This window comes from Pelobates fuscus, chromosome 11, assembly GCF_036172605.1.
Source record: "Pelobates fuscus isolate aPelFus1 chromosome 11, aPelFus1.pri, whole genome shotgun sequence".
NCBI lineage: Eukaryota > Metazoa > Chordata > Amphibia > Anura > Pelobatidae > Pelobates > Pelobates fuscus.
The window spans coordinates 142,956,499-142,980,006 of NC_086327.1; the positions used below are offsets into that span (position 1 = coordinate 142,956,499).

The 23,508-nt window shown below is 45.5% G+C and overlaps 1 protein-coding gene across 1 annotated transcript in view; it reads left to right on the plus strand.

Annotated features, from left to right (window-relative positions):
* The first annotated feature begins 460 nt into the window (after positions 1-460).
* The window catches only part of LZIC (leucine zipper and CTNNBIP1 domain containing), a 28,453-nt gene continuing 5,405 nt past the window's right edge, over positions 461-23,508 (plus strand). Inside the window, exons 1-5 of the mRNA XM_063436867.1 lie at positions 461-502; positions 15,568-15,683; positions 16,252-16,387; positions 17,128-17,226; positions 19,407-19,502. Coding sequence (XP_063292937.1) covers positions 15,583-15,683; positions 16,252-16,387; positions 17,128-17,226; positions 19,407-19,502 — 432 coding nt within the window. The 5' untranslated portion in view covers positions 461-502; positions 15,568-15,582. The remainder of the gene's footprint in view (positions 503-15,567; positions 15,684-16,251; positions 16,388-17,127; positions 17,227-19,406; positions 19,503-23,508) is intronic.

The window sequence follows — 23,508 nt, forward strand, 5'->3', positions numbered from 1 at the left end:
GACTAAGGAGGACACTGTAATAACAATATAATAATAATAATAACAACAAATAATAACATTAAATAATAAAAATAGAATAACAGTGATAATAACAATATAATAATAAATAATAACAGTGATAATAATAACAATATAATAATAAATAATAACAGTGATAATAATAACAATATAATAATAACAGTGATAATAACAGTGATAATAATATACTAATAAATAATAACAATATAATAATATAAGTGATAATAATAACAATAATGGCGGCCCCCCTGTGAGGGGATAATGGCGGCCTCTGACACGGTGGGGGGGGACTCACCGACCTCCTGGGAGACGCCATTAACGATCCGAATACGCCATTCTGATTGGTTCAGCAGGTGTCGGCTCTGATTGGACGCTGCTTCTTACACTCTGATTGGCTGATCGCACCCTCTGGCTTCCCATTGGTTGGTTACGTGTGACGATCCGGAAGTGTTCTGTGAATGTGTGAAGCAGGTTCCGGAGGCAGGTAGGGTGGAGCAATATGGCGCATTCACTAGTCACAGCAATACCCCCTCCCCCTCCCAGGGGCTGCAGACAGTCACTGAGAGAGAGAGAGAGACAGTCACTGAGAGAGAGAGAGAGAGAGAGAGAGACAGTCACTGAGAGAGAGAGAGAGACACAGTCACTGAGAGAGAGAGAGAGACACAGTCACTGCGAGAGAGAGAGAGTCACTGAGAGAGAGACAGTCACTGAGAGAGAGAGAGAGACAGTCACTGAGAGAGAGAGTCACTGCGAGAGAGAGACAGTCACTGAGAGAGAGAGAGACAGTCACTGAGAGAGAGAGAGACACAGTCACTGCGAGAGAGAGAGAGTCACTGAGAGAGAGAGACAGTCACTGAGAGAGAGAGAGAGAGAGAGTCACTGAGAGAGAGAGTCACTGAGAGAGAGAGAGAGAGAGAGTCACTGAGAGAGAGAGTCACTGAGAGAGAGAGTCACTGCGAGAGAGAGACAGTCACTGAGAGAGAGAGAGACAGTCACTGAGAGAGAGAGAGACAGTCACTGAGAGAGAGAGAGACAGTCACTGAGAGAGAGAGAGACAGTCACTGAGAGAGAGAGAGACAGTCACTGAGAGAGAGAGAGACAGTCACTGAGAGAGAGAGAGACAGTCACTGAGAGAGAGAGAGACAGTCACTGAGAGAGAGACAGTCACTGAGAGAGAGAGAGAGACAGTCACTGAGAGAGAGAGAGAGACAGTCACTGAGAGAGAGAGAGAGACAGTCACTGAGAGAGAGAGAGAGACAGTCACTGAGAGAGAGAGAGAGACAGTCACTGAGAGAGAGAGAGAGACAGTCACTGAGAGAGAGAGACAGTCACTGAGAGAGAGAGAGAGAGAGAGACAGTCACTGAGAGAGAGAGACAGTCACTGAGAGAGAGAGACAGTCACTGAGAGAGAGAGACAGTCACTGAGAGAGAGAGACAGTCACTGAGAGAGAGAGACAGTCACTGAGAGAGAGAGAGAGAGAGACAGTCACTGAGAGAGAGAGAGAGACAGTCACTGAGAGAGAGACAGTCACTGAGAGAGAGAGACAGTCACTGAGAGAGAGAGACAGTCACTGAGAGAGAGAGAGACAGTCACTGAGAGAGACAGTCACTGAGAGAGAGAGACAGTCACTGAGAGAGAGAGACAGTCACTGAGAGAGAGAGACAGTCACTGAGAGAGACAGTCACTGAGAGAGACAGTCACTGAGAGAGAGAGACAGTCACTGAGAGAGAGAGACAGTCACTGAGAGAGAGAGAGAGAGAGAGACAGTCACTGAGAGAGAGAGAGAGAGAGACAGTCACTGAGAGAGAGACAGTCACTGAGAGAGAGACAGTCACTGAGAGAGAGAGACAGTCACTGAGAGAGAGAGACAGTCACTGAGAGAGAGAGACAGTCACTGAGAGAGAGAGACAGTCACTGAGAGAGAGAGACAGTCACTGAGAGAGAGAGACAGTCACTGAGAGAGAGAGAGAGACAGTCACTGAGAGAGAGAGAGAGAGAGAGAGAGACAGTCACTGAGAGAGAGAGAGAGACACAGTCACTGAGAGAGAGAGAGAGACACAGTCACTGCGAGAGAGAGAGAGTCACTGAGAGAGAGACAGTCACTGAGAGAGAGAGAGAGACAGTCACTGAGAGAGAGAGTCACTGAGAGAGAGAGTCACTGCGAGAGAGAGACAGTCACTGAGAGAGAGAGAGAGAGACAGTCACTGAGAGAGAGAGAGACACAGTCACTGCGAGAGAGAGAGAGTCACTGAGAGAGAGAGACAGTCACTGAGAGAGAGAGAGAGAGAGAGTCACTGAGAGAGAGAGTCACTGAGAGAGAGAGTCACTGAGAGAGAGAGTCACTGCGAGAGAGAGACAGTCACTGAGAGAGAGAGAGACAGTCACTGAGAGAGAGAGAGACAGTCACTGAGAGAGAGAGAGACAGTCACTGAGAGAGAGAGAGACAGTCACTGAGAGAGAGACAGTCACTGAGAGAGAGAGAGAGACAGTCACTGAGAGAGAGACAGTCACTGAGAGAGAGAGAGAGACAGTCACTGAGAGAGAGAGAGAGACAGTCACTGAGAGAGAGAGAGAGACAGTCACTGAGAGAGAGAGACAGTCACTGAGAGAGAGAGACAGTCACTGAGAGAGAGAGAGAGAGAGAGACAGTCACTGAGAGAGAGAGACAGTCACTGAGAGAGAGAGACAGTCACTGAGAGAGAGAGACAGTCACTGAGAGAGAGAGAGAGAGAGACAGTCACTGAGAGAGAGACAGTCACTGAGAGAGAGACAGTCACTGAGAGAGAGAGACAGTCACTGAGAGAGAGAGACAGTCACTGAGAGAGAGAGACAGTCACTGAGAGAGAGAGAGACAGTCACTGAGAGAGACAGTCACTGAGAGAGAGAGACAGTCACTGAGAGAGACAGTCACTGAGAGAGAGAGACAGTCACTGAGAGAGACAGTCACTGAGAGAGAGAGACAGTCACTGAGAGAGAGAGACAGTCACTGAGAGAGAGAGACAGTCACTGAGAGAGAGAGACAGTCACTGAGAGAGAGAGAGAGAGAGAGACAGTCACTGAGAGAGAGAGAGAGAGACAGTCACTGAGAGAGAGACAGTCACTGAGAGAGAGAGACAGTCACTGAGAGAGAGAGACAGTCACTGAGAGAGAGAGACAGTCACTGAGAGAGAGAGACAGTCACTGAGAGAGAGAGACAGTCACTGAGAGAGAGAGACAGTCACTGAGAGAGAGAGACAGTCACTGAGAGAGACAGTCACTGAGAGAGACAGTCACTGAGAGAGACAGTCACTGAGAGAGACAGTCACTGAGAGAGACAGTCACTGAGAGAGAGAGACAGTCACTGAGAGAGAGAGACAGTCACTGAGAGAGAGAGACAGTCACTGAGAGAGAGAGACAGTCACTGAGAGAGAGAGACAGTCACTGAGAGAGAGAGACAGTCACTGAGAGAGAGAGACAGTCACTGAGAGAGAGAGAGAGAGACAGTCACTGAGAGAGAGAGAGAGACAGTCACTGAGAGAGAGAGAGTCACTGAGAGAGAGAGAGTCACTGAGAGAGAGAGAGTCACTGAGAGAGAGAGAGTCACTGAGAGAGAGAGAGTCACTGAGAGAGAGAGACAGTCACTGAGAGAGAGAGACAGTCACTGAGAGAGAGAGACAGTCACTGAGAGAGAGAGACAGTCACTGAGAGAGAGAGACAGTCACTGAGAGAGACAGTCACTGAGAGAGAGACAGTCACTGAGAGAGACAGTCACTGAGAGAGAGACAGTCACTGAGAGAGAGAGACAGTCACTGAGAGAGAGACAGTCACTGAGAGAGAGAGACAGTCACTGAGAGAGAGACAGTCACTGAGAGAGAGAGAGACAGTCACTGAGAGAGAGAGACAGTCACTGAGAGAGAGCGAGAGAGACAGTCACTGAGAGAGAGCGAGAGAGACAGTCACTGAGAGAGAGCGAGAGAGACACGAATATATTTTATTATTAATACCATGTAGATATAAAGATAAGAGCCAGGTTTTAACCTCTGTAAATGTCTGTCTGATCTAACTCCATAGGTGCGCAGGGCTTTATTTGTTGGCTAAGAGCAATCAGCCAGCATTCTCAGCCAATGAGCTAGCCCTGTACCGCTCAGCTTAGCTCAGATGAGCTAACAGAAGTTCCTGAGCAGAGGAGCTTACGCTTCTCCTGTGGCTGTAGTAGAGGCAGGAAGCCTGGGTAGGAAATCAGAAAACTCTAAAACATATTTAATACTTATTACGATGGGGGTGCTAGGATGCTGCATTGATTGTTTATAGTGTTTGGAGTGTTTCTTTAAAACGTGGCACACGTGGCCTTTGTTTTGCAATTTCACATGTAAATTCTCAAAAGACTAGTGGGGTAATAGCTGCCTGATCCATGGAGACATCTCACTGCTATTTTGGGGTCAAGAAGGATTTTTTTCCTAGTTTGTGGCAAAATTGGGCAGTGCTACAGACTGGGTTTTTTCCTTCTTTGGATCAACAGCAAAAACATATGTGAGGAAGGCTGAACTTGATGGACGCAAGTCTCTTTTCAGCTCTGTAACTATGTTACTAAAAAAAACATTCTCCCTGGTAGACCACTGTCTAGTGTGTGTTTTTTTTTTTTTTTTACAAGAGGTGTGGTGTGATTCTCTCAGTATCAATAAGAATGCATGGAATAAGTTCAGTATTATTTATATAATGACCCTGCATCAAGTTTAAAGCATAGGATTTTATATATGTATATATACTTATTATTATTATTATTATTTCTTAAATTCACTGCTTTATGATTTCCAATTGTCATTTTATAAATGAAACGTTACCTATTTAGGACAGAATTGAGAGAAATAGATTGTTTCCATACTTACTGTAATTTTCTTTTCCTGGCTATTATACTTGGCAGCATCACATATGGGTAACCTCCTCCTCTCGGCTGTCATGACTTTCCAATAATAGCCCCTTCCCCTCTAAACCCCTCAGTCTTGTTAAATAGCGCCAGTTGAAGAATCCAGAAGAGAGGGAGCGTGATGCTGCCATGTATAATAGCCAGGAAAATAAAATAACGCTAAGCATGGAAACCATTTTCTACTTTCCTGGCCATACGTGGCAGCATCACATATGGGTATTACCCAAGCACTGAAAAAGGTGGGATTTAACCAAAGGCAGTTAATACAGTAGTCGATTGATGCTGAAAGTAAATCAAAGTATTTATTAATTTTGCCCTGCCACAGAGGCAAGAACACCCTTCCTAAAGCGAGAATCATTTAAGGAAAACAAATCCAGTTTGTAGTGTTTAACAAATCGGAGAGGACCATGTACCTGCCTTACAAATATCCTCAACCGGCACCTCTGCTCTTGAAGCCCATGAAGTACCCAGTGTGACAAGAGCAATCTCGCCACATTGCATTGGAGAAGCCTGGTTGCCGCCTGCTGCCTTTGGACTATGGACCAGATGTTAAAAGACTTATTTTCCCTGCAGAAAGGCTTATTCGTGCCTTTCTGCCGGGGTGTTCGGTAGATTTTATCTACCGAACAAACTACCGAAGGAGTGACCACCTGGGAGCTGGAGTGTGCCGCCAATTTACCTCCCTGAAGCTGCGGTTAACCGCAGCCTAATTGACGTATGCAGGGTGGTCTTTGTTCGTTTACCGAACACGTGGCGGCGGCCATTTTAAAAGTCCCGAGCGGCCAGCGGTGTTCAGCGCTTACACCATGTATCTAAACACGGACTCTTAGTTGCACGAACACCGCTGAGCTGTCCGCCTCCTGGTTCTTCTTCGTGCCGTTTAAACCGAACACATGTTCATTCGGTACTTGTGTTATGTGAATGTGTTAACCCAGATAGCTATGCCATGGAGCCTATTCGTGTAATTAAAGACTTTGGCTCCATGGCAATTGAACTGTGTGAATAGGATCTGAGCGCTATTCGGTAGTTTTGTGCGCTCAGATTCCAGCTATCTGGGGATATGTGAAATGTCTGTGTTTTATGTATAAAAGGTGACTTTATGTATTTTAAGGTGTTTTACTGTCTTTGTGTCCCCACGTGTATAATCGAGTCTTGCCTCTGTCCTGGGAGATAATTGGATTACTTCTCAATTATCCCCAGGATAGAGGGAGGGAATTAGGATGCATTGTGGGAAAGTTTTACCTCTGTGTGTCTGAAATGTGATACATGTCTGGCTGTGATACAGTCTTCCATCTGGTCCCCTAGGGGAGTGTCCACCAGGTGGGAGACCTGCATAAATACTGGGCGGGTAGCCCTGAATAAACCAGACCACTGCTTGACCCTCAACACGGAGCTCTGTCTCGTTCTTGGGGGGATTCACTGTATGCTGATAGAGACTGATTGCTAGGAGTGTAAGCCGCTTGGGAGCTTTTCCTGTTCGTCTGCTAGCAGCTATTCGTGAGGTTCCGGTTCGGGAGTTTGGAGTGCTACCTTATTCCCTTGTATGCAGTTCGGGAGTTTGGAGCATTCCCTTGTATGTGGTTCGGGAGGTTGGTGTTTTACTGAAGCTGCCTTTATGTCTGAAAGGGGAATATCGCCTAAACGGATTTTAACCCCTTGTGTGCTGAAATGGTCCGTTACACCCAGCTTTCTTGTTGAATGTGGTCTGATGACACTCGGAACCTGATGGACTTGGGAAGTGTAAGCCCTTTTAATCACTAGAGATAGCCACCGTCTCAATGTTGTAGTGGATGCTGCTTCCCCTTTTTTACTGCCTGAAGGTAGAATAAAAAGCTTTGCTGACTTTCTGAAAACCTTTGATCTCTGTAAGTAGACGCTTAGGCATCTCATCATGTTATTATTATTTTATTATTTATATAGCGCCAGCAAAATACCGTAGCACTGCACAATGGGTGGATTAACAGACACGTAATTGTAACCAGACAAATGGACGCACAGGAACAGAGGGGTTGAGGGCCCTGCTCAATGAGCTTACATTCTAGAGGGAGTGGGGAAGAGTGACACAAAGGGTATAAGTAGGGGTAATGAAATAGGTTGCTAGAAAAGTATGCACTGGGAACTTAGGTTATTTTTGACAGTTGTTGGAGAGGAGTTATTGGGGGGGCGGGAGTGGAGTTTTCAAAGATTTTTTGAAGGAGTGGAGACTGGGTGAAAGTCTCGGAGAAGGGAAGGTAGTTCCACAGAAAAGGTGCAGCCCTGGAGAAGTCTTGGAGGCGGGCATCAGAATTTGGAGTATGGACAGAGGATAGACATAGGTCTTCAGCAGAGCGCAGGGGCCTCAACCGAACATACTAATGTATTAGGGAGGATAGGTAGGTTGGAGCAGAATTATGTAGGGACTTGTAAGCAAGCACCAGAATCTTAAATAAAGCCCTATATCTAACTGGAAGCCAATGTAGGGACTGACAGAAGAGGGAGGCGTGGGAGGTGCGGGCAGACAGGAAAATTAGCCTTGGTGCAATCTAAGACCACTAAGAAGGGGATTGCAGTAGTCGAGACGAGAAAGAACAACGGCATGGACCAACACCGTAGCCGTGTGTGGTGTTAAAAAGGGGCGGATGCGAACTATGTTTTTGAGATGGAAGCGGCAGGATTTAGCGATCAACTGGACATGAGGGGTGAAGGAGAGGTCGGATTCAAAGGGAACACCTAGGCAGTAAGCCTGCGAGGTAGAGGTGATGGTGGCGCCGTAGACAGACACGGGAGTAGCAACACTTGAGGGAGGAAAGACCAGAAGTTCTGTTTTGGACAGATTGAGTTTAAGGAAGTGAGCAGCCATCCAATCCCATCCAATTTGCTCCATGCTAATTCTAACTCGTTTGCTGGATTCAGAAAGAATGAAGGCAGAACAATTTCTTGTTGAATGTGGAATCTAGAAACTAGTTTCGGAAGAAAGCCAGGTCTAGTAATCAGCACCACCCGATCCTGATGGAACGCAGAACTTAATGTCTGGATCTCTGAAACTCTTTTGAACAATGTAATTGCTATTAGGAATAGAGTTTTCATGGTGAGCAAATAAATTCCTATATCTTCTAGTGGTCAAATGGTACTTTTAATGAGAGCATTTAGTACTAGAGGCAAGTCTCAAAAATTGCCAACTGTTTGGTAGGTGGTCTTATCCTCAAAACTGCACTAAAAAAACCTAATCATAAGTATTCAGGGCCCGTTTGGTATTTGTCATGGCTGAAATTGCCGAAACTTGTACTTTCAGAGTGCTTAGACTAAGCCCTCTTATCCAGACCCTCTTGAAGGAAATTCAATATGTCTGCCACGCTAGGTGCATCACAAGAGATTCCCTTATCTACCGTCCCATGTTTTATTATAGGAAGCTGATGTAGAGCATCTCCAGGATTGTAGCAGTGTATTACACCCTGATCCAAATTATTATGCAAATAATATTTTTCTCATTTACCTAAATAATTGATGTAAATAACAGTCAGCATAATTCTCATGTTATCAACTATTTAGAGTAAAATTTAAAATGTTATTGAACAAACCTCCTAATGATAACAGTATTTTTTAAACATAAAAAACTTACAATGCACTGTTCCAAATTATTACGCACAGTAAGTTTCAAAACACTTTATAGGCTGTAAAGAACTGAAAATTGTCATTTGTTGTGTTTGCAGCATATTTACTCAAATCAAAAGCTATTTCAATCAAACGTATAACAACATTTTAACAGGTCACGTTACATTTTAACATAGGACCCCTTATTTGAAAGCAGCTTCACAAATCTTGCATCCATTGAACTTGTGAGTTTTTGGACAGTTTCTGCTTGAATTTGTTTGCTAGATGTCAGAATAGCCTCCCAGAGCTGCTGTTTGGATGTAAACTGCCTCCCACCCTCATAGATGTTTTGCTTGAGGTTGCTCCAAAGGTTCTCAATAGCATTGAGGTCAGGGGAGGATGGAGGCCACACCATGACTTTCTCTCCTTTTACCCCCATAGCAGCCATTGATGCAGAGGTATTCTTTGCAGCATGAGATGGTGCATTGTCATGCGTGAAGATGATTTTATTACAGAAAGCATAGTTCTTCCTTCTGTACCAGGGAAGAAAGTGGTCAGTCAGAAACTCCACATACTTTGCAGAGGTCATCTTTACACCTTCGGAGACCCTAAAGGGGCCGACCAGCTCTCTTCCCATGATTCCGGCCCAAAACATGATTGGCTCATCCGTAACTGGAGCGGGAACCAAGGTCTCCTCAGCCATGATGGTATGATTGCAATCCCTGTGCAATTATCCTTCCAAATTTTACTCAGTAATTTGCTTAATAGTAGTATCAGTGGAAAAATGTATGCCAACTCGAACTCCCACCTTTGGGATAGGGCATCCTGGGCTTCGGCTTGGTTGTCTTTCCATCTCGAGAAGAATCTGGTTGTTTGTGAGTTTCTCGATGTGGCCATCAAATCTATGTCTTCACTAACTGTAGGAAGACTTCCCTGTTCAGAGACCATTCTCCTGGCTCTATACTTGCTCTGTTCAGGAAGTCTGCTATGGTATTTTCTGTTCCTGGTAAGTATACCGGTTTTAGGTCTTTCAGGTGAATCATGGACCGTTGCAGTTGAGAAAGCAGCTGATAGCTCTTTGTGCCCCCTTGGTGGTTCAGGTAGGCAGCTACCACCCTGTTATCTGTTCTTATCAATAGTCTCTTCCCCTTCATGTAAATGGCAAAGGACATCATTGCCTTGAAAACTGCTCTCAATTCCAGGATGTTGGAGTGGAGAAGATGGATCTGGTTGTTCCATACTCCTTGCGCCACAAGGTTCTTGTAAGGAGCTCCCCATCCTCTTTGTACTTGCATCCATTGTAATCACTTCCCCTTGGGAATCTTCCAGTGGAAAACTGTTACGTTCACATAGATTGAGATGGAGCTCAACTGCAGATTTCAATGTAAATAATTGAGGATTCAGAATTAAAGAGGATAATATAAGAAATGACAGTTCAATATAGAATTTACTGGTACTGTGTCTTTAATTATTGATTGAAGAAAACATAGATGCTGTATCTTTAATTGCTCCAATATTGATGAGCGGTTTCTTATTGCCACTTGTACAATTTGAATTGCACTAATTAAAGTAAATGAAGGAGTTATAATGAAGATGTAACCAGCAGTGATTTGTTTTAACTTTATAGTAGGATCCGAAATCAGCTGGAGCCTTAATGGTTAATGAGCGGGTTTACAGCACTAAAGATAGGAGAACTTGAGAGCAGACCGAAGAAAGATTGCTTAAGAGTCTGAGGAAAAGTTTGTATAAACGATAACTTAGCTTCCAGAGGATGAAGTTGATCCCAGAGTCCCGTCCGGGGAGGTTCCGTGGGAGATAGGTCGAGAGGAGTCCAGGTACTAGCCGTGGTCGAGGGAAGGAGAAGGAGGTTAGTCGAGTATCAGTCCGGTTCGGTACACAGGTAAGTTGCAGAGAAAGGTGGCAGCCGGTTAAATTCCGCGGTACGCTGTTCATTAATCCAGTGTCTGGCGCGGTCGCATTATGTAGCGTGATGAGACCGCGTCAGAGAGGGGGTGTGGCTACAGTCCGTCAACCCGGAAGAGACAGGAATTACTGGTAACGGCCTTGACAAAAACCCTTGTTCAAATTGGATCCTTTTATCCACCACATTAGTTGAAACTTTAGGTCTTGGGGAATTATGATCCATTGATCCCAGTTCATTGCTGACTTGTTGATATGTCTGAGGAAGTTCATCTGGGCCTATCTTGTCTTCCAATGTGCCCATCTGACCAGACCTATGGTCGACGTGAGGGATCCCAGTCGACGTGAGGGATCCCATTTTTTTTTATTTTTTTTTGCTCGAACTCTTGTTCTTGGAAGTAGTTCCTAAATCTTGTTTTTGATTCGAGCAATACGATCTTGGCATAGAGAAACTGTTGAAGCTTCTGTGCTTATACTTGCTCCAAGGAACACTGTGTCTGGATGCAATGAGGTTCCATTGTCTCTGTTTGTAAGCCACACAAATTCTTGCAGAGTGGAGATCACCTCTTTTGTCTGATGGACTGCTGTGGTATTCCTGCACTACTACCAGGATATCGTCCAAGTAGTGGAATACTTGAACCCCTCTCTTCTTCAGTATTGCAATAACTGTAATGAGAACCTGCGAGAATGTTTTTGGTGCCAAACTCAGACCAAATGGCATGCCCTGGAACTGATGGTGTTTTCCTGATATCCAGAATCTCAGGAACTTCTGATGGGATTGATATATTTGGATCTGGTAGTATGCATCTTTCAGGTCTATCGATGTTAGCCAATTGCCCTGATGGATGGCCTGTTTTTATGGAGGCTATGGACTCCATCTTGAAAGAGAGGTTTTTGAGATATAAATTTATTCTTTTTTAGGTCCAGAATAAGTCTCCATTTCCCATTTGGTTTGGTATGCCAAAAATATATATTTGAATAGAATCCCCTGCATTCCTATTTTTGAGGGACTTGTTTGATAACCCCTTGTGTGATCAACTGCTGAAGGCAGTTCTCCATTGCCTTTTTACGCCCGCTCACACCTTTGATCGATAAAATATGAAATTTCTTGGGAATTCTTCAAATTCTAGTTTGTAGCTGTCTTCGATTACACTCAGGACCCATTTGTCTTCGATGGATGTCGCCCATACTGGGCCCTCTGCTATTCCAGTCTGGGTGTCCCGACCTTTATAAAGATTTTGTGTTCTGGCAGGTACCTCTACCTCTGGATCCTCTATTGGAAGAAGAAGATTGAAATCTCCACTGAGATTTACTATATTCCCTTCCAGGCTTGTATGACCTACTATCTCAAAATTACCTCTCCTTGTTAAACCTGCCCCTGTAAGGTGCATTGTAACGTCTTCGTTTTGACTGTGGTAGAAGGCTTTCTTTCATCCGCGGCCTTTAAATGGCGTCATCCAGGACTTTACCGAATAATCTTTCCTCTTGGAAAGGTAATGCACAAAGACTGGCTTTGGAGGCGTAGTCTGCTCCCCAGGAATGGAGCCACAGCGCTCTTCTAGCCACAGCTGTCTTCTAGCCGCTACTGACAATGCAAGGCTTTTCGAGAGAGATATTGTGACGTCTAAAGCAGATTCAGATATGAAGTCCTTTGCCAGTTTTATGTCTTTCAGGGATTCCATTAAGGTCTCTCTGCTAGTACCACTGGTTATATCCTCTGCTAGATGTCCAATCCAGACCTTCATGCTTCTGGCTACTAACGTTAAAGCTGCCGCTTGGTGCAATCCCAGCCCAATTGCCAGATATTGTTTAACCAGATTAGAGTCCAATCTCTTTTCCATAGGTTCTTTCAGGTACGCCATGCTATCAGTGGGAAGTATGGTCTTCTTTGCTAAACAGATCACTGCAGCGTCAATGGTTTCATAATGCTTTACTTCCTCTGATGCAAATGCGTACATTCTTTTCACTTTCGCTTGCAAAGCGAGTCTCTTTTCTGGTTTGGACCATTCGGAATGGATCAATTCTTTTATTGTAGAGTGTAGCGGAAAGTAGGTCTGGCAGATCTCAAATCTTCGAAGCTGATGTTTTCTGGCTATCTTCTGGAATTTTTAAGGTGCTTCTAACCAAAGAAATTAGTTGGTCCACCTTCCTGGAGTCTAGAGATTTCCAGTATTCACAGTATTCCTCATCTTCTGAATACTGATCATTTAGCTCCAGGCTAGATCCCGAAGAGACAGAAGCTTCTCTATACCTTTTGATTTCCCCTTTTGATGCTGACTGAAAACCTTCAGGGATGGCAAATCCGAAATCCATTAATTTTTTTTTAAATTCTTTATTTTTCTTGTGCATGAAGTAACAACAAGCGTGCAGGACCACGACAGTAGCTGCAGGCATTTTTCATTGCATTTTAAAGTGTGGCAGATTAATCAGCACATTTTTTTTTTAAACTTGAGAATATCTGGCTTTGTAACATCGTAGATTGTTTTAAACATGCTAAGCTAGACAGGCGTATGATTGATTTAGTTAAGTTTAAGATTATGTTAAATACATGGCATTGCTTTTCTGAGGAGGGTAAACATGCATATTTATGCCATAGTTACAACAGTTTAAATTCTCGCTTAGTTAAGAATCAAGGTGAGCCCGTCAGGCAAGAAAAGACAGAGGAGAGACACAGAGGGAAAGCATTGCATTTATGTACATCTCAGCACTGGGTCACCAACATTGTGAGTTATACATGTCTGCAAGCAAAACAGAGTAAGTTTACAGGCCATATACTACAGACACGAGGAGTGTTATCTAGGATGGTCAATTAAGTAAGCCGGTATGCAAGTGACCGCTAGTGTCGAGTCGGATCCCGCTCTGCTACCAAGCTCTGTGTGAGGTCTGACATGGGGAACATGCCTAGAAAAAGCAAAACGGCAGCAGCGTACCGCTGGACCTCTCAGATCTGAGGCTGCCAGTTAGTTAGGGTTAGGGTCCTAAGCTGCGGGCCTCTGGGTGCACCGGTCGGGATTGCGTCATCCAATGCCAATTTTGGTGGCTTGTCTTGCGTGGTAGGGTAGGTGCTTCATCGGGGTTCAGTCTCCGGTGGGTCGTGCATTGGGTTTCTGTCAATTCCACCCACCTGCCAACAACCTTGCTGCATCCTGGGCGGCATCGCTGTGTGCTTTGTGGTTTTCCACATGTGGGGCTGCTCTTTGTCAGTCGAGGGTTGCTGGGGCCGCTGGATGGCAGGCATGTCGGGTGCGCTGGTTGGCCTACCCTGTAGCAGTATCGATTTCGGTAAAGGATCCAGGGAGGTCTTGCTCTTCCCCCGCTCTCCCTCTGTCTCCACATTCCCCTCCTTCGTGTAGCAGGCGTTGTTAGGCGTGCTGGCATGGGTCTTTTTGTGCACAGGATGGGTATTGGTCGGCCATCTTGGGATTCCATGTACGGACCTCATTGCTCGGTGTGGCCGGAGTGGAGGCGGTACGGTTTGCGGTGGCTGCTGCCCATGGGGAGCGGCAGACCGCCGGCCGGAGAACCGGGAGAGCAGCCGTCTCTCTCGGCTCAAGCTCGTAGGCCTCAGGCCTCGGCCGGGTTACTTTGGCGCCGTGGATGTTCCTGTTGGGTATCACCTGGGTCACAGTCGTCTTGGTGGTGCAGTGAGCACAGTTTCAGGTCGGTTTCTTGTTTGTGATCCGCAGTTGGCTCCGGTATTCCAGCTCAGAGGCCGGAGCTCAGACAAAGCGTGTCTGATCCGACCGGCGGTCAGGCCCCGCCCCCGAAATCCATTATTTTTAAGTTCATTTGGGGTGAGCTTCTTTTAGTTTGTCTCTTCGCTACTTCTTCCATACATTGGAAGCACAGGTTCTTCCCCTTTGGTGCTTTTGAACTGCAGCCCAGGCAGCGATTAGTTTTCTGTGTCCTCTTGCTTAGAGATGAATCCTGAGAGGTTCTAGGGCTGAAAAGACAAGGCCATATGTTAGTACTTAAAGGCCGTTAATGCACTCTTTTTGCACCCCCACTTTTTTTTTATTTTTTTTAAACAAATCTTTATTACAATTTCTTCTAGATACATGTCTAAGGGAGGTGAGAGAAGAATCCATCTAATTTAAATAAGGTTACAACATTTGAATAGTTTCAATGAAATATTTAAATATTTCTAAGACATTAGAACATTTTGAAGCTTACCTAACCTTCTTTAAAAGAAGAAAAACTACCACAACAAAAGGACATAGCCTTAAATTAGAGGGGCAAAGGCTAAAAAAATAATATCAGGAAGTATTACTTTACTGAGAGGGTAGTGGATGCATGGAATAGCCTTCCAGCTGAAGTGGTAGAGGTTAACACAGTAAAGGAGTTTAAGCATGCGTGGGATAGGCATAAGGCTATCCTAACTATAAGATAAGGCCAGGGACTAATGAAAGTGTTTAGAAAATTGGGCAGACTAGATGGGCCGAATGGTTCTTATCTGCCGTCACATTCTATGTTGTATGAGATGAATGCACGAAGCAAAGGCAGCCAACACTTACACCAACGCTTGAGTTTCTAAATTTCCCGGGGAAATCCTAGCCGTGGTATACTTTTATAGGTGGCTATGAGAAATTACCGCGCTTGCGCAAGAGTGCCGCGGGCAGACCAAAAGATTGCGGCCGCCATGTTGGAATCAAGGACGCAATGCCGGAGCTCACATTGGTGTATCCTGAACGCCAGCCGCATTTTAGGAACCATGGTGCCACAAGCAACCTCTTCATTCTTCTAGAATCACCTGCCAGTAAGATGGCTTACCACACTCCCTTAGTTAGGGGGTAAAACGGACTGTTAGACACCCGTCTAGTCCATGCTGCTGGGGGTGATAGGATTGCCAGGGCAGTCTGTTTACTAGTGTCTTCAGGGGGAGAGAGAGGCTGAACTCCCCCCTGGAAGAACCATGTTAAACATGGTAGTGAGCCCAGAAAGAAAACATTTGTTTAAAGGGATCCCAAATCCCTGTCTATCAACTGGGACAGGAAAAAAAGACTGAGGGGTCTAGAGGGGATGGGGCTATTATTGGAAAGTTAATTGTTTAATTAGTCCTGTCCTGACAGTTGAGAGGAGGGGCTGACCCGTATGTGATGCTGCCATGTATAATAACCAGTAAAGTTATTTTCTGAGTTATTTTGTAACTTTCCAAGGATAAAACATCATAATGGCATCAAGAGGGAAGACTGAGACGGGGAAACTGCGGCAGAATTTGGAAGAACAATTAGATCGACTAATGCAACAGCTTCAGGACCTCGAGGAATGCAGGTAAATGGCAGCCAAGCCTGGCCCTGACTTGTAAGATATAATCGTAGCGTGTATACTGTTTTATGTTCTATCCATTTTATGTAAGTAAGTTAAGGTTTCACTTTAATAAGCAATTATGGAATGGAAATTATTATAGATGATAACATTTTATCTATGTACTTTCCTTGAAAAATCTACAGATATTTTATTCTTAGAATTCGATTGTAGCTTTATTATACGAGTGGCAGACAAAGCAGTATGCACGCCACCATCACCCAGATGCCCATCAGGTGGCTGGCAAGGGTAGGATTGTATTAATATAAACATATAAGAACAGGAGGCTAAAGTAGGAAGCAGAAATACAGGACAGCTGGAGTTCAGTTAGAGATCGGAGCTGGCCGTGGAATTAAAATCGAGGGAAGGTAAGAGAGGAAGCTGGTCCAGAAATAGAGAACTGAGATGGAGAAGACCTCATAGAATCTGCTGCTTTAGATAAAGCAAAGTAAAATGGAGCAAGGAGTTGATATACAGATGGACACCTTACTATCACTAGTATACCTAATATATCTAATTACTGACATTATTTCAGGGATGAATTGGATGCTGATGAATATGAAGAAACAAAGAAGGAGACTCTAGAGCAACTCAGTGAGTTTAATGATTCACTGAAGAAGATAATGTCTGGAGACATGACTCTGGTGGATGAGTTGAGCGGGATGCAACTGGTGAGAACTCTGAATGCTCGTACACTGTGTACTATGCCCCAAGCGAGAACAGGCTGAGTGGAAACCACTGGTGGAATGAATGATTGTCTAAATCAAAACATTTTATGTTATTATGCAGACATATAATATATAGGATAGTAGAACAGCTGTGAGATTTTTTTTCACTAAAGGACAAAAGTTGCTTGTGAAGTCTTTCTTATGTTTTTATCTTGACATGAGGCTGCCCAAAGCATACTCAACTTTGAACTTTTATCATACATACAAAAAAACCTGTAGTTGTGGTAATGAATAAGTGTAGAGCCCAAAAAAATATGGCTCAGATGGTAAATCCGTGGAATTATTAGTAGGATATCACCAGTAATCCTTCTCTTTGGTAATATTTTATTGGCTCTATACTTATTCATTGTTGTACTTGCTCCACCATTTGAATGTATGATTCTATGTTGTTTTGGGGATTCCACCCATGTGTTTGCACTCTACAACTGTATACATTTTTGTTCATGTGTTGGATTACAAAATGGGGTGCCATGGAGGAATCAGTGAGAGCTTTCTCAATATGTGCTAACCATACATTTATTTACTGTAGCTGGTGATATGTGAAACTCAAAAAATAAATTTGGGTGAAACCACAAAATGGCGCTGCTGTAATGTATTGGCAGAATAAGTGTGATTTTTGTTTATTTACTTTTTTTCTTGCCCACACACAGATTTACAAAAAAAATGTTTCCTTAATTATGCAGGCAATTCAAGCAGCTATCAGCCAGGCCTTCAAAACTCCAGAAGTGATTAGGATGTTTGCCAAGAAGCAACCAGGCCAGCTGCGGACACGGTTAGCCGATGTAAGTTTTTTTTTTTGTTTTTTTTTTTACATTTATTTATAAGTTAAACCCATTTCTTAACCCCTTAAGGACAGACGACGGATATATTCCGTCATGATTCCCTTTTATTCCAGAAGTTGTGTCATTAAGGGGTTAAATTGAGTTGGGCTGGGCATTAACACAAATCATTTATTACAGACATTTCTGAAGGGAAAAAAAAAGTTTTGCCTCTTTAAAATTAACTTGTGTTATAGAAATGTAATCAATAGGACAAATCCAAGGGGAAGCTGGGAAATCTTGTCAATGGAAGGGACACTGAGCAACAATGCAACCTTGATGTTTTGACCTCATTAATATGATGTATGTTTTGCATGCAACCTGTATTAGGAGAATACCCAGGGATAGAGATTGTAAGGATATCCCTACCTATTTAGAGTTTCTCTGACTGTTGGCAGCCAGGTTATAAATTGAAAGCCGCCCACTTAGTACTACGACTGAACTGTGTGCATATGTTCGATCAGGAAGAGGGACTGGCTAACTAGGCAGACTTATGGTGCAGCATTACACAAAACATGTATTTCTGCAAAAACTATATAAAAATTTGAGGATGCAAAAATATTACACTGCAAGAAACTCAAAGGGACACTATAGTCACCAGAACAACTACAGCTTATTGAATGATATACAGCTTATTTTATAGGACACAGATCATTGTATAGGATACAGCTTATTGAATGATATACAGCTTATTGAATGATATACAGCTTATTTTATAGGACACAGATCATTGTATAGGATACAGCTTATTGAATGATATACAGCTTATTTTATAGGACACAGATCATTGTATAGGATACAGCTTATTGAATGATATACAGCTTATTTTATAGGGCACAGATCATTGTATAGGATACAGCTTATTGAATGATATACAGCTTATTTTATAGGGCACAGATCATTGTATAGGATACAGCTTATTGAATGATATACAGCTTATTTTATAGGACACAGATCATTGTATAGGATACAGCTTATTGAATGATGTACAGCTTATTTTATAGGGCACAGATCATTATATAGGATACAGCTTATTGAATGATATACAGCTTATTTTATAGGACACAGATCATTGTATAGGATACAGCTTATTGGATGATATACAGCTTATTTTATAGGGCACAGATCATTGTATAGGATACAGCTTATTGAATGATATACAGCTTATTTTATAGGGCACAGATCATTGTATAGGATACAGCTTATTGAATGATATACAGCTTATTTTATAGGGCACAGATCATTGTATAGGATACAGCTTATTGAATGATATACAGCTTATTTTATAGGGCACAGGTCATTATATAGGATACAGCTTATTGAATTTGTTCTGGTGAGTAGAATCATTACCGTCAGGCTTTTTGCTGTAAACACTGTCTTGTCAGAGAAAATGCAGTGTTTACATTACAGCCTAGTGATAACTTCACTGGCCACTCCTCAGATAGCTGTTAGAGGTGCTTTCTGGGGTAGTGCTGCACATTGCTGTGACTGACATTCAGTGTCTCCTCCTCCTTCATGCAGAACTACTTATTTGTGTTCCTGACCCTATAGTGTTCCTTTAATTTAAATACAGTTATTATGGTGACAGGATGTCTCTACCAGCTTAGCTTCAGGAGTTAAACCGTTAATGATTGCTCAGCCTCAAACTGAGGGCCACTGACAGGCCTCCCAGTGCTAGTCAGCTCTACCTTGGACTGGGCGCCACTGACTCTTTCAGTTTATCAATAACTCCCCATTCACAAAATGGCTTGGAAATAACAAAAACCTTATGTTTCTCAAGTCATTTCATGATGGCTCAGGCTGCTAGAAATTCTTGCTTCAAGTCTTGGACTCAAATGAATGTGGAGGAGGCAGAGCTGATCATCACCAGACAGAAGACATTGGGGGTTAAAACGTTCAAATGCATTAAAGTTGTGTTGGTGCCCGAAGTGTCCCTCTAAGAGTTGCAATTATATATAATGCCTTTCCAGCAATACTGTAGCCACAAAGTTAGAACTGAAAGCAGATTAGACATAAAAGGGTTATAAGCGATCCAAATTTGTAATAGCAACAAGGAAGGGAATTGGTCAGATACTATCCCTTTAACAGAAAAACTGCATTTTTAAAAAAATTATTATAATTTTTTTTTTTTTTTTTAAATCTAGATGGATCGAGATCTCATGGTGGGCAAGCTGGGACGTGACCTCTATACACAGCAGAAAGGTGAAATCCTCACTGCGCTTCGAAAACTGGGAGAAAAGGTAAATGGTTCTTGTCCAACTGCCCCTCTATTCCATCCTGCAATGTTTACGTTTTTAAAAATTATTTTTAAAAATTAAGCTCCTGTTGTACATAAAGTTATTCTTTAGGTTTCTGTGAGTTGCAGTTCTGCTATTTATGTGGGATATTGAGCAACAGGCAGACATATTGCTCATGAACTCCATTTTGAAATAATATAACCTTATATGTTTAATATATAATCAAAGATTCTGGGAGACTCTCTGTAACGGACCGTTTCAGCATAAAAGGGAATAAAATCCGTTTAGGCGATAATCCCCTTTTTGAGAGACAGGCACAGCTACTGCAGAACACCAAACTCCCGAACTGGATACAAGATAACACTCCGAACTGGAACAGCTGAACAAGAAAAGCATACAATCCGCTTACACTCCTGGCAGTCAGCTTACAATCCAATTCCCCCCAAGAACGAGACGACACTTCATTTTGAGGGTTAAACAGGAACTGAGGACTGGCTCATCCAGCCTGGCTTTTATTTCCAACTCACTCATACAGGCCACACCCAGGGGGAGGCATAAAAGAACCAATTACATAGATGTTACCTCCCACACATCCCCTCCCCTTAGTGTGACACATAATCCCATTATGCATACAGTTTAAAATATACTTTTACACAACTTTCCTAACTCTAAAACCATACATCACATTCACATAAAAATACATATCCACAATCAATCCATTCAGGGGAACAACATATTAAAAAATGGCATGGATCAGACCAGGGGTTCAAAAGTTAGTAAAGTATCTTTTAAAACCCCTAGCTTCCCAGCTCAGACTGTTTTTTACAGAGCCTTCTCTGTGCTGGAGAAGTAATCTAATTATCTCCAGCACATAGACAGACTCCATTAACCACATGGTTACAGAAAGACATAAAACACTTTAAAATACAGAAAGTTACTTTTTAACCATAACACACAGACATTTCACATATCCCCAGATAGCTGGGATCTGAGCGCACAAAACTACCGAATAGCGCGCAGATCCTATTCACACAGTACAATTGCCATGGAGCTAAAGTCTTTCCCATAGTCTTTCATTATATGAATAGGCTCCATGGTATAGCTATCTGGGGTATCACATTCCCATAAAGTCTGGTCCATAGTCCAAAGGCAGCAGGCGGGCAACCAGGCTTCTCCAGTTCACAGTGGCGAAGTTGGTTTCGCCACAATTCTCCCCTTTACCAATTAGACTAACAGGGTACCTGACCTCCTGCCGGTCAGTGCCCTGGTTAGTCCAGCAACCCACCCACAAAAAAGAAACAGCAGAGCAGCCCACCCACAATAAACAGTTACTACACCTGGGTGAGGGAGAATCTTGTCCAGGTTCAGGTGCCTCACCACGGCTGTGTGGGGGACTGGTAGGCTGCCTTGGTGGGTTGCTGAGGGGGCAGAGACCAGTGGTACTCTGTCCTGTTGCCAGCACTACCACGGGAGTAGTCTGGTTGGAGCCTGGTTGCTGGAGACCGACTGTCTCCCCTTTGGATATATCGTTCTGTGGCTGGGGGACAGGACCGACTGTCCCTACCCCTTGTGCTGTAAGTGCAGAGACTGCGGTCCCATCTGCACAGTCGTGGGGCTTAACATCTCTCCTTGGTGGGTTAGGCTGCCGCTGGAGAGAGGGTGTAACAAGCTCCTCTCTCTGGACGGTAAACTGACGCTGGGGAGAGGGGTTAGCAGGCTCCTCTCCCTGCCACTCTCTCTGCTGGTGGAAAGGGAGACCAGCTGTCTCCCCTTTCATTCTCTTGTCCTGCTGCTGGGGTGCGAGACTGACGGTCTCTGCTCCCTGGGGTACACACTGCCGCTGGGGAGGAAGGACAGCACCTTCTGCTCCCTGGGGTACACACTGCCGCTGGGGAGGAAGGACGGCACCTTCTGCTCCCTGGGGTACACACTGCCGCTGGGGAGGAAGGACGGCACCTGCGGCTCCCTGGGTTACACACTGCTGCTGGGGAGGACGGACGACACCATCAGCTCCCTGGGGTACACACTGCCGCTGGGGAGGAAGGACGATACCTTCTGCTCCCTGGGACACACACTGCCGCTGGGGAGGACGGACGACACCATCAGCTCCCTGGGGTACACACTGCCGCTGGGGAGGAAGGACGATACCTTCTGCTCCCTGGAACACACACTGCCGCTGGGGAGGACGGACGACACCATCAGCTCCCTGGGGTACACACTGCCGCTGGGGAGGAAGGACGATACCTTCTGCTCCCTGGGACACACACTGCCGCTGGGGAGGACGGACGACACCATCAGCTCCCTGGTATAAACACTGTCGCTGGGGAGGAAGGACGGCACCTTCTGCTCCCTGGGTTACACACTGCCGCTGGGGCGGATGGACGACACCATCAGCTCCCTGGGTTACACACTGCCGCTGGGGAGGACGGACAACACCATCAGCTCCCTGGGGTACACACTGCCGCTGGGGAGGAAGGACTGCACCTTCTGCTCCCTGGGTTACACACTGCCGCTGGGGAGTATGGACGACACCATCAGCTCCCCGGGGTACTCACTGCCGCTGGGGAGGAAGGACTGCACCTTCTGTTCCCTGGGACACACACTTCCGCTGGGGAGGATGGACGACACCATCAGCTCCCTGGGGTACACACTGCCGCTGGGGAGGAAGGACGGCACCTTCCGCTCCCTGGGACACACACTGCCGCTGGGGAGGACGGACGACACCATCAGCTCCCTGGGGTACACACTGTCGCTGGGGAGGAAGGACGATACCTTCTGCTCCCTGGAACACACACTGCCGCTGGGGAGGACGGACGACACCATCAGCTCCCTGGGGTACACACTGCCGCTGGGGAGGAAGGACGATACCTTCTGCTCCCTGGGACACACACTGCCGCTGGGGAGGACGGACGACACCATCAGCTCCCTGGGGTACACACTGCCGCTGGGGAGGAAGGACGATACCTTCTGCTCCCTGGAACACACACTGCCGCTGGGGAGGACGGACGACACCATCAGCTCCCTGGGGTACACACTGCCGCTGGGGAGGAAGGACGATACCTTCTGCTCCCTGGGACACACACTGCCGCTGGGGAGGACGGACGACACCATCAGCTCCCTGGTATAAACACTGCCGCTGGGGAGGAAGGACGGCACCTTCTGCTCCCTGGGTTACACACTGCCGCTGGGGCGGATGGACGACACCATCAGCTCCCTGGGTTACACACTGCCGCTGGGGAGGACGGACGACACCATCAGCTCCCTGGGGTACACACTGCCGCTGGGGAGGAAGGACTGCACCTTCTGCTCCCTGGGTTACACACTGCCGCTGGGGAGTATGGACGACACCATCAGCTCCCCGGGGTACTCACTGCCGCTGGGGAGGAAGGACTGCACCTTCTGTTCCCTGGGACACACACTTCCGCTGGGGAGGATGGACGACACCATCAGCTCCCTGGGGTACACACTGCCGCTGGGGAGGAAGGACGGCACCTTCCGCTCCCTGGGGTACACACTGCCGCTGGGGAGGAAGGACTGCACCTTCTGCTCCCTGGGACACACACTGCCTTCCTGGCATATCACTTTGCTGCTGGGGGGCAGGAACAACTACCTCTGCCCCCTGTAACTCAGCCTGCCGCTGGGGAGGGAGGACGCTGCTCTCCTCTCCCTGCACTTCACACTGCCCTCCTGGCATATCACTTTGCTGCTGGGGTTGCTCACAGGACCAGTCTAGGAGATCTGCTACCTCGGGTACCGCTGGTTGCTGTTGGGAAGGAGGACCGGTTGTCGCTTCCCGGGCCTCATTGATGAGTCGCAGGTAATCCCCCTCAAGGTTCCATTCCTCGGCGACCAAATACTGTAGGTCCGCCTCGAGGTCAATAGCGCTAGGGAGACCCAGCATGTCCTCTCGGTCGTAGTACAGGTCCCAAAAACGAGAGTCGGTCACTTTCCCAAAGTCCTCATCGTCAATGTTATCCCAAAATCGGCCAAGGTCAGTGTAATCTCCGCC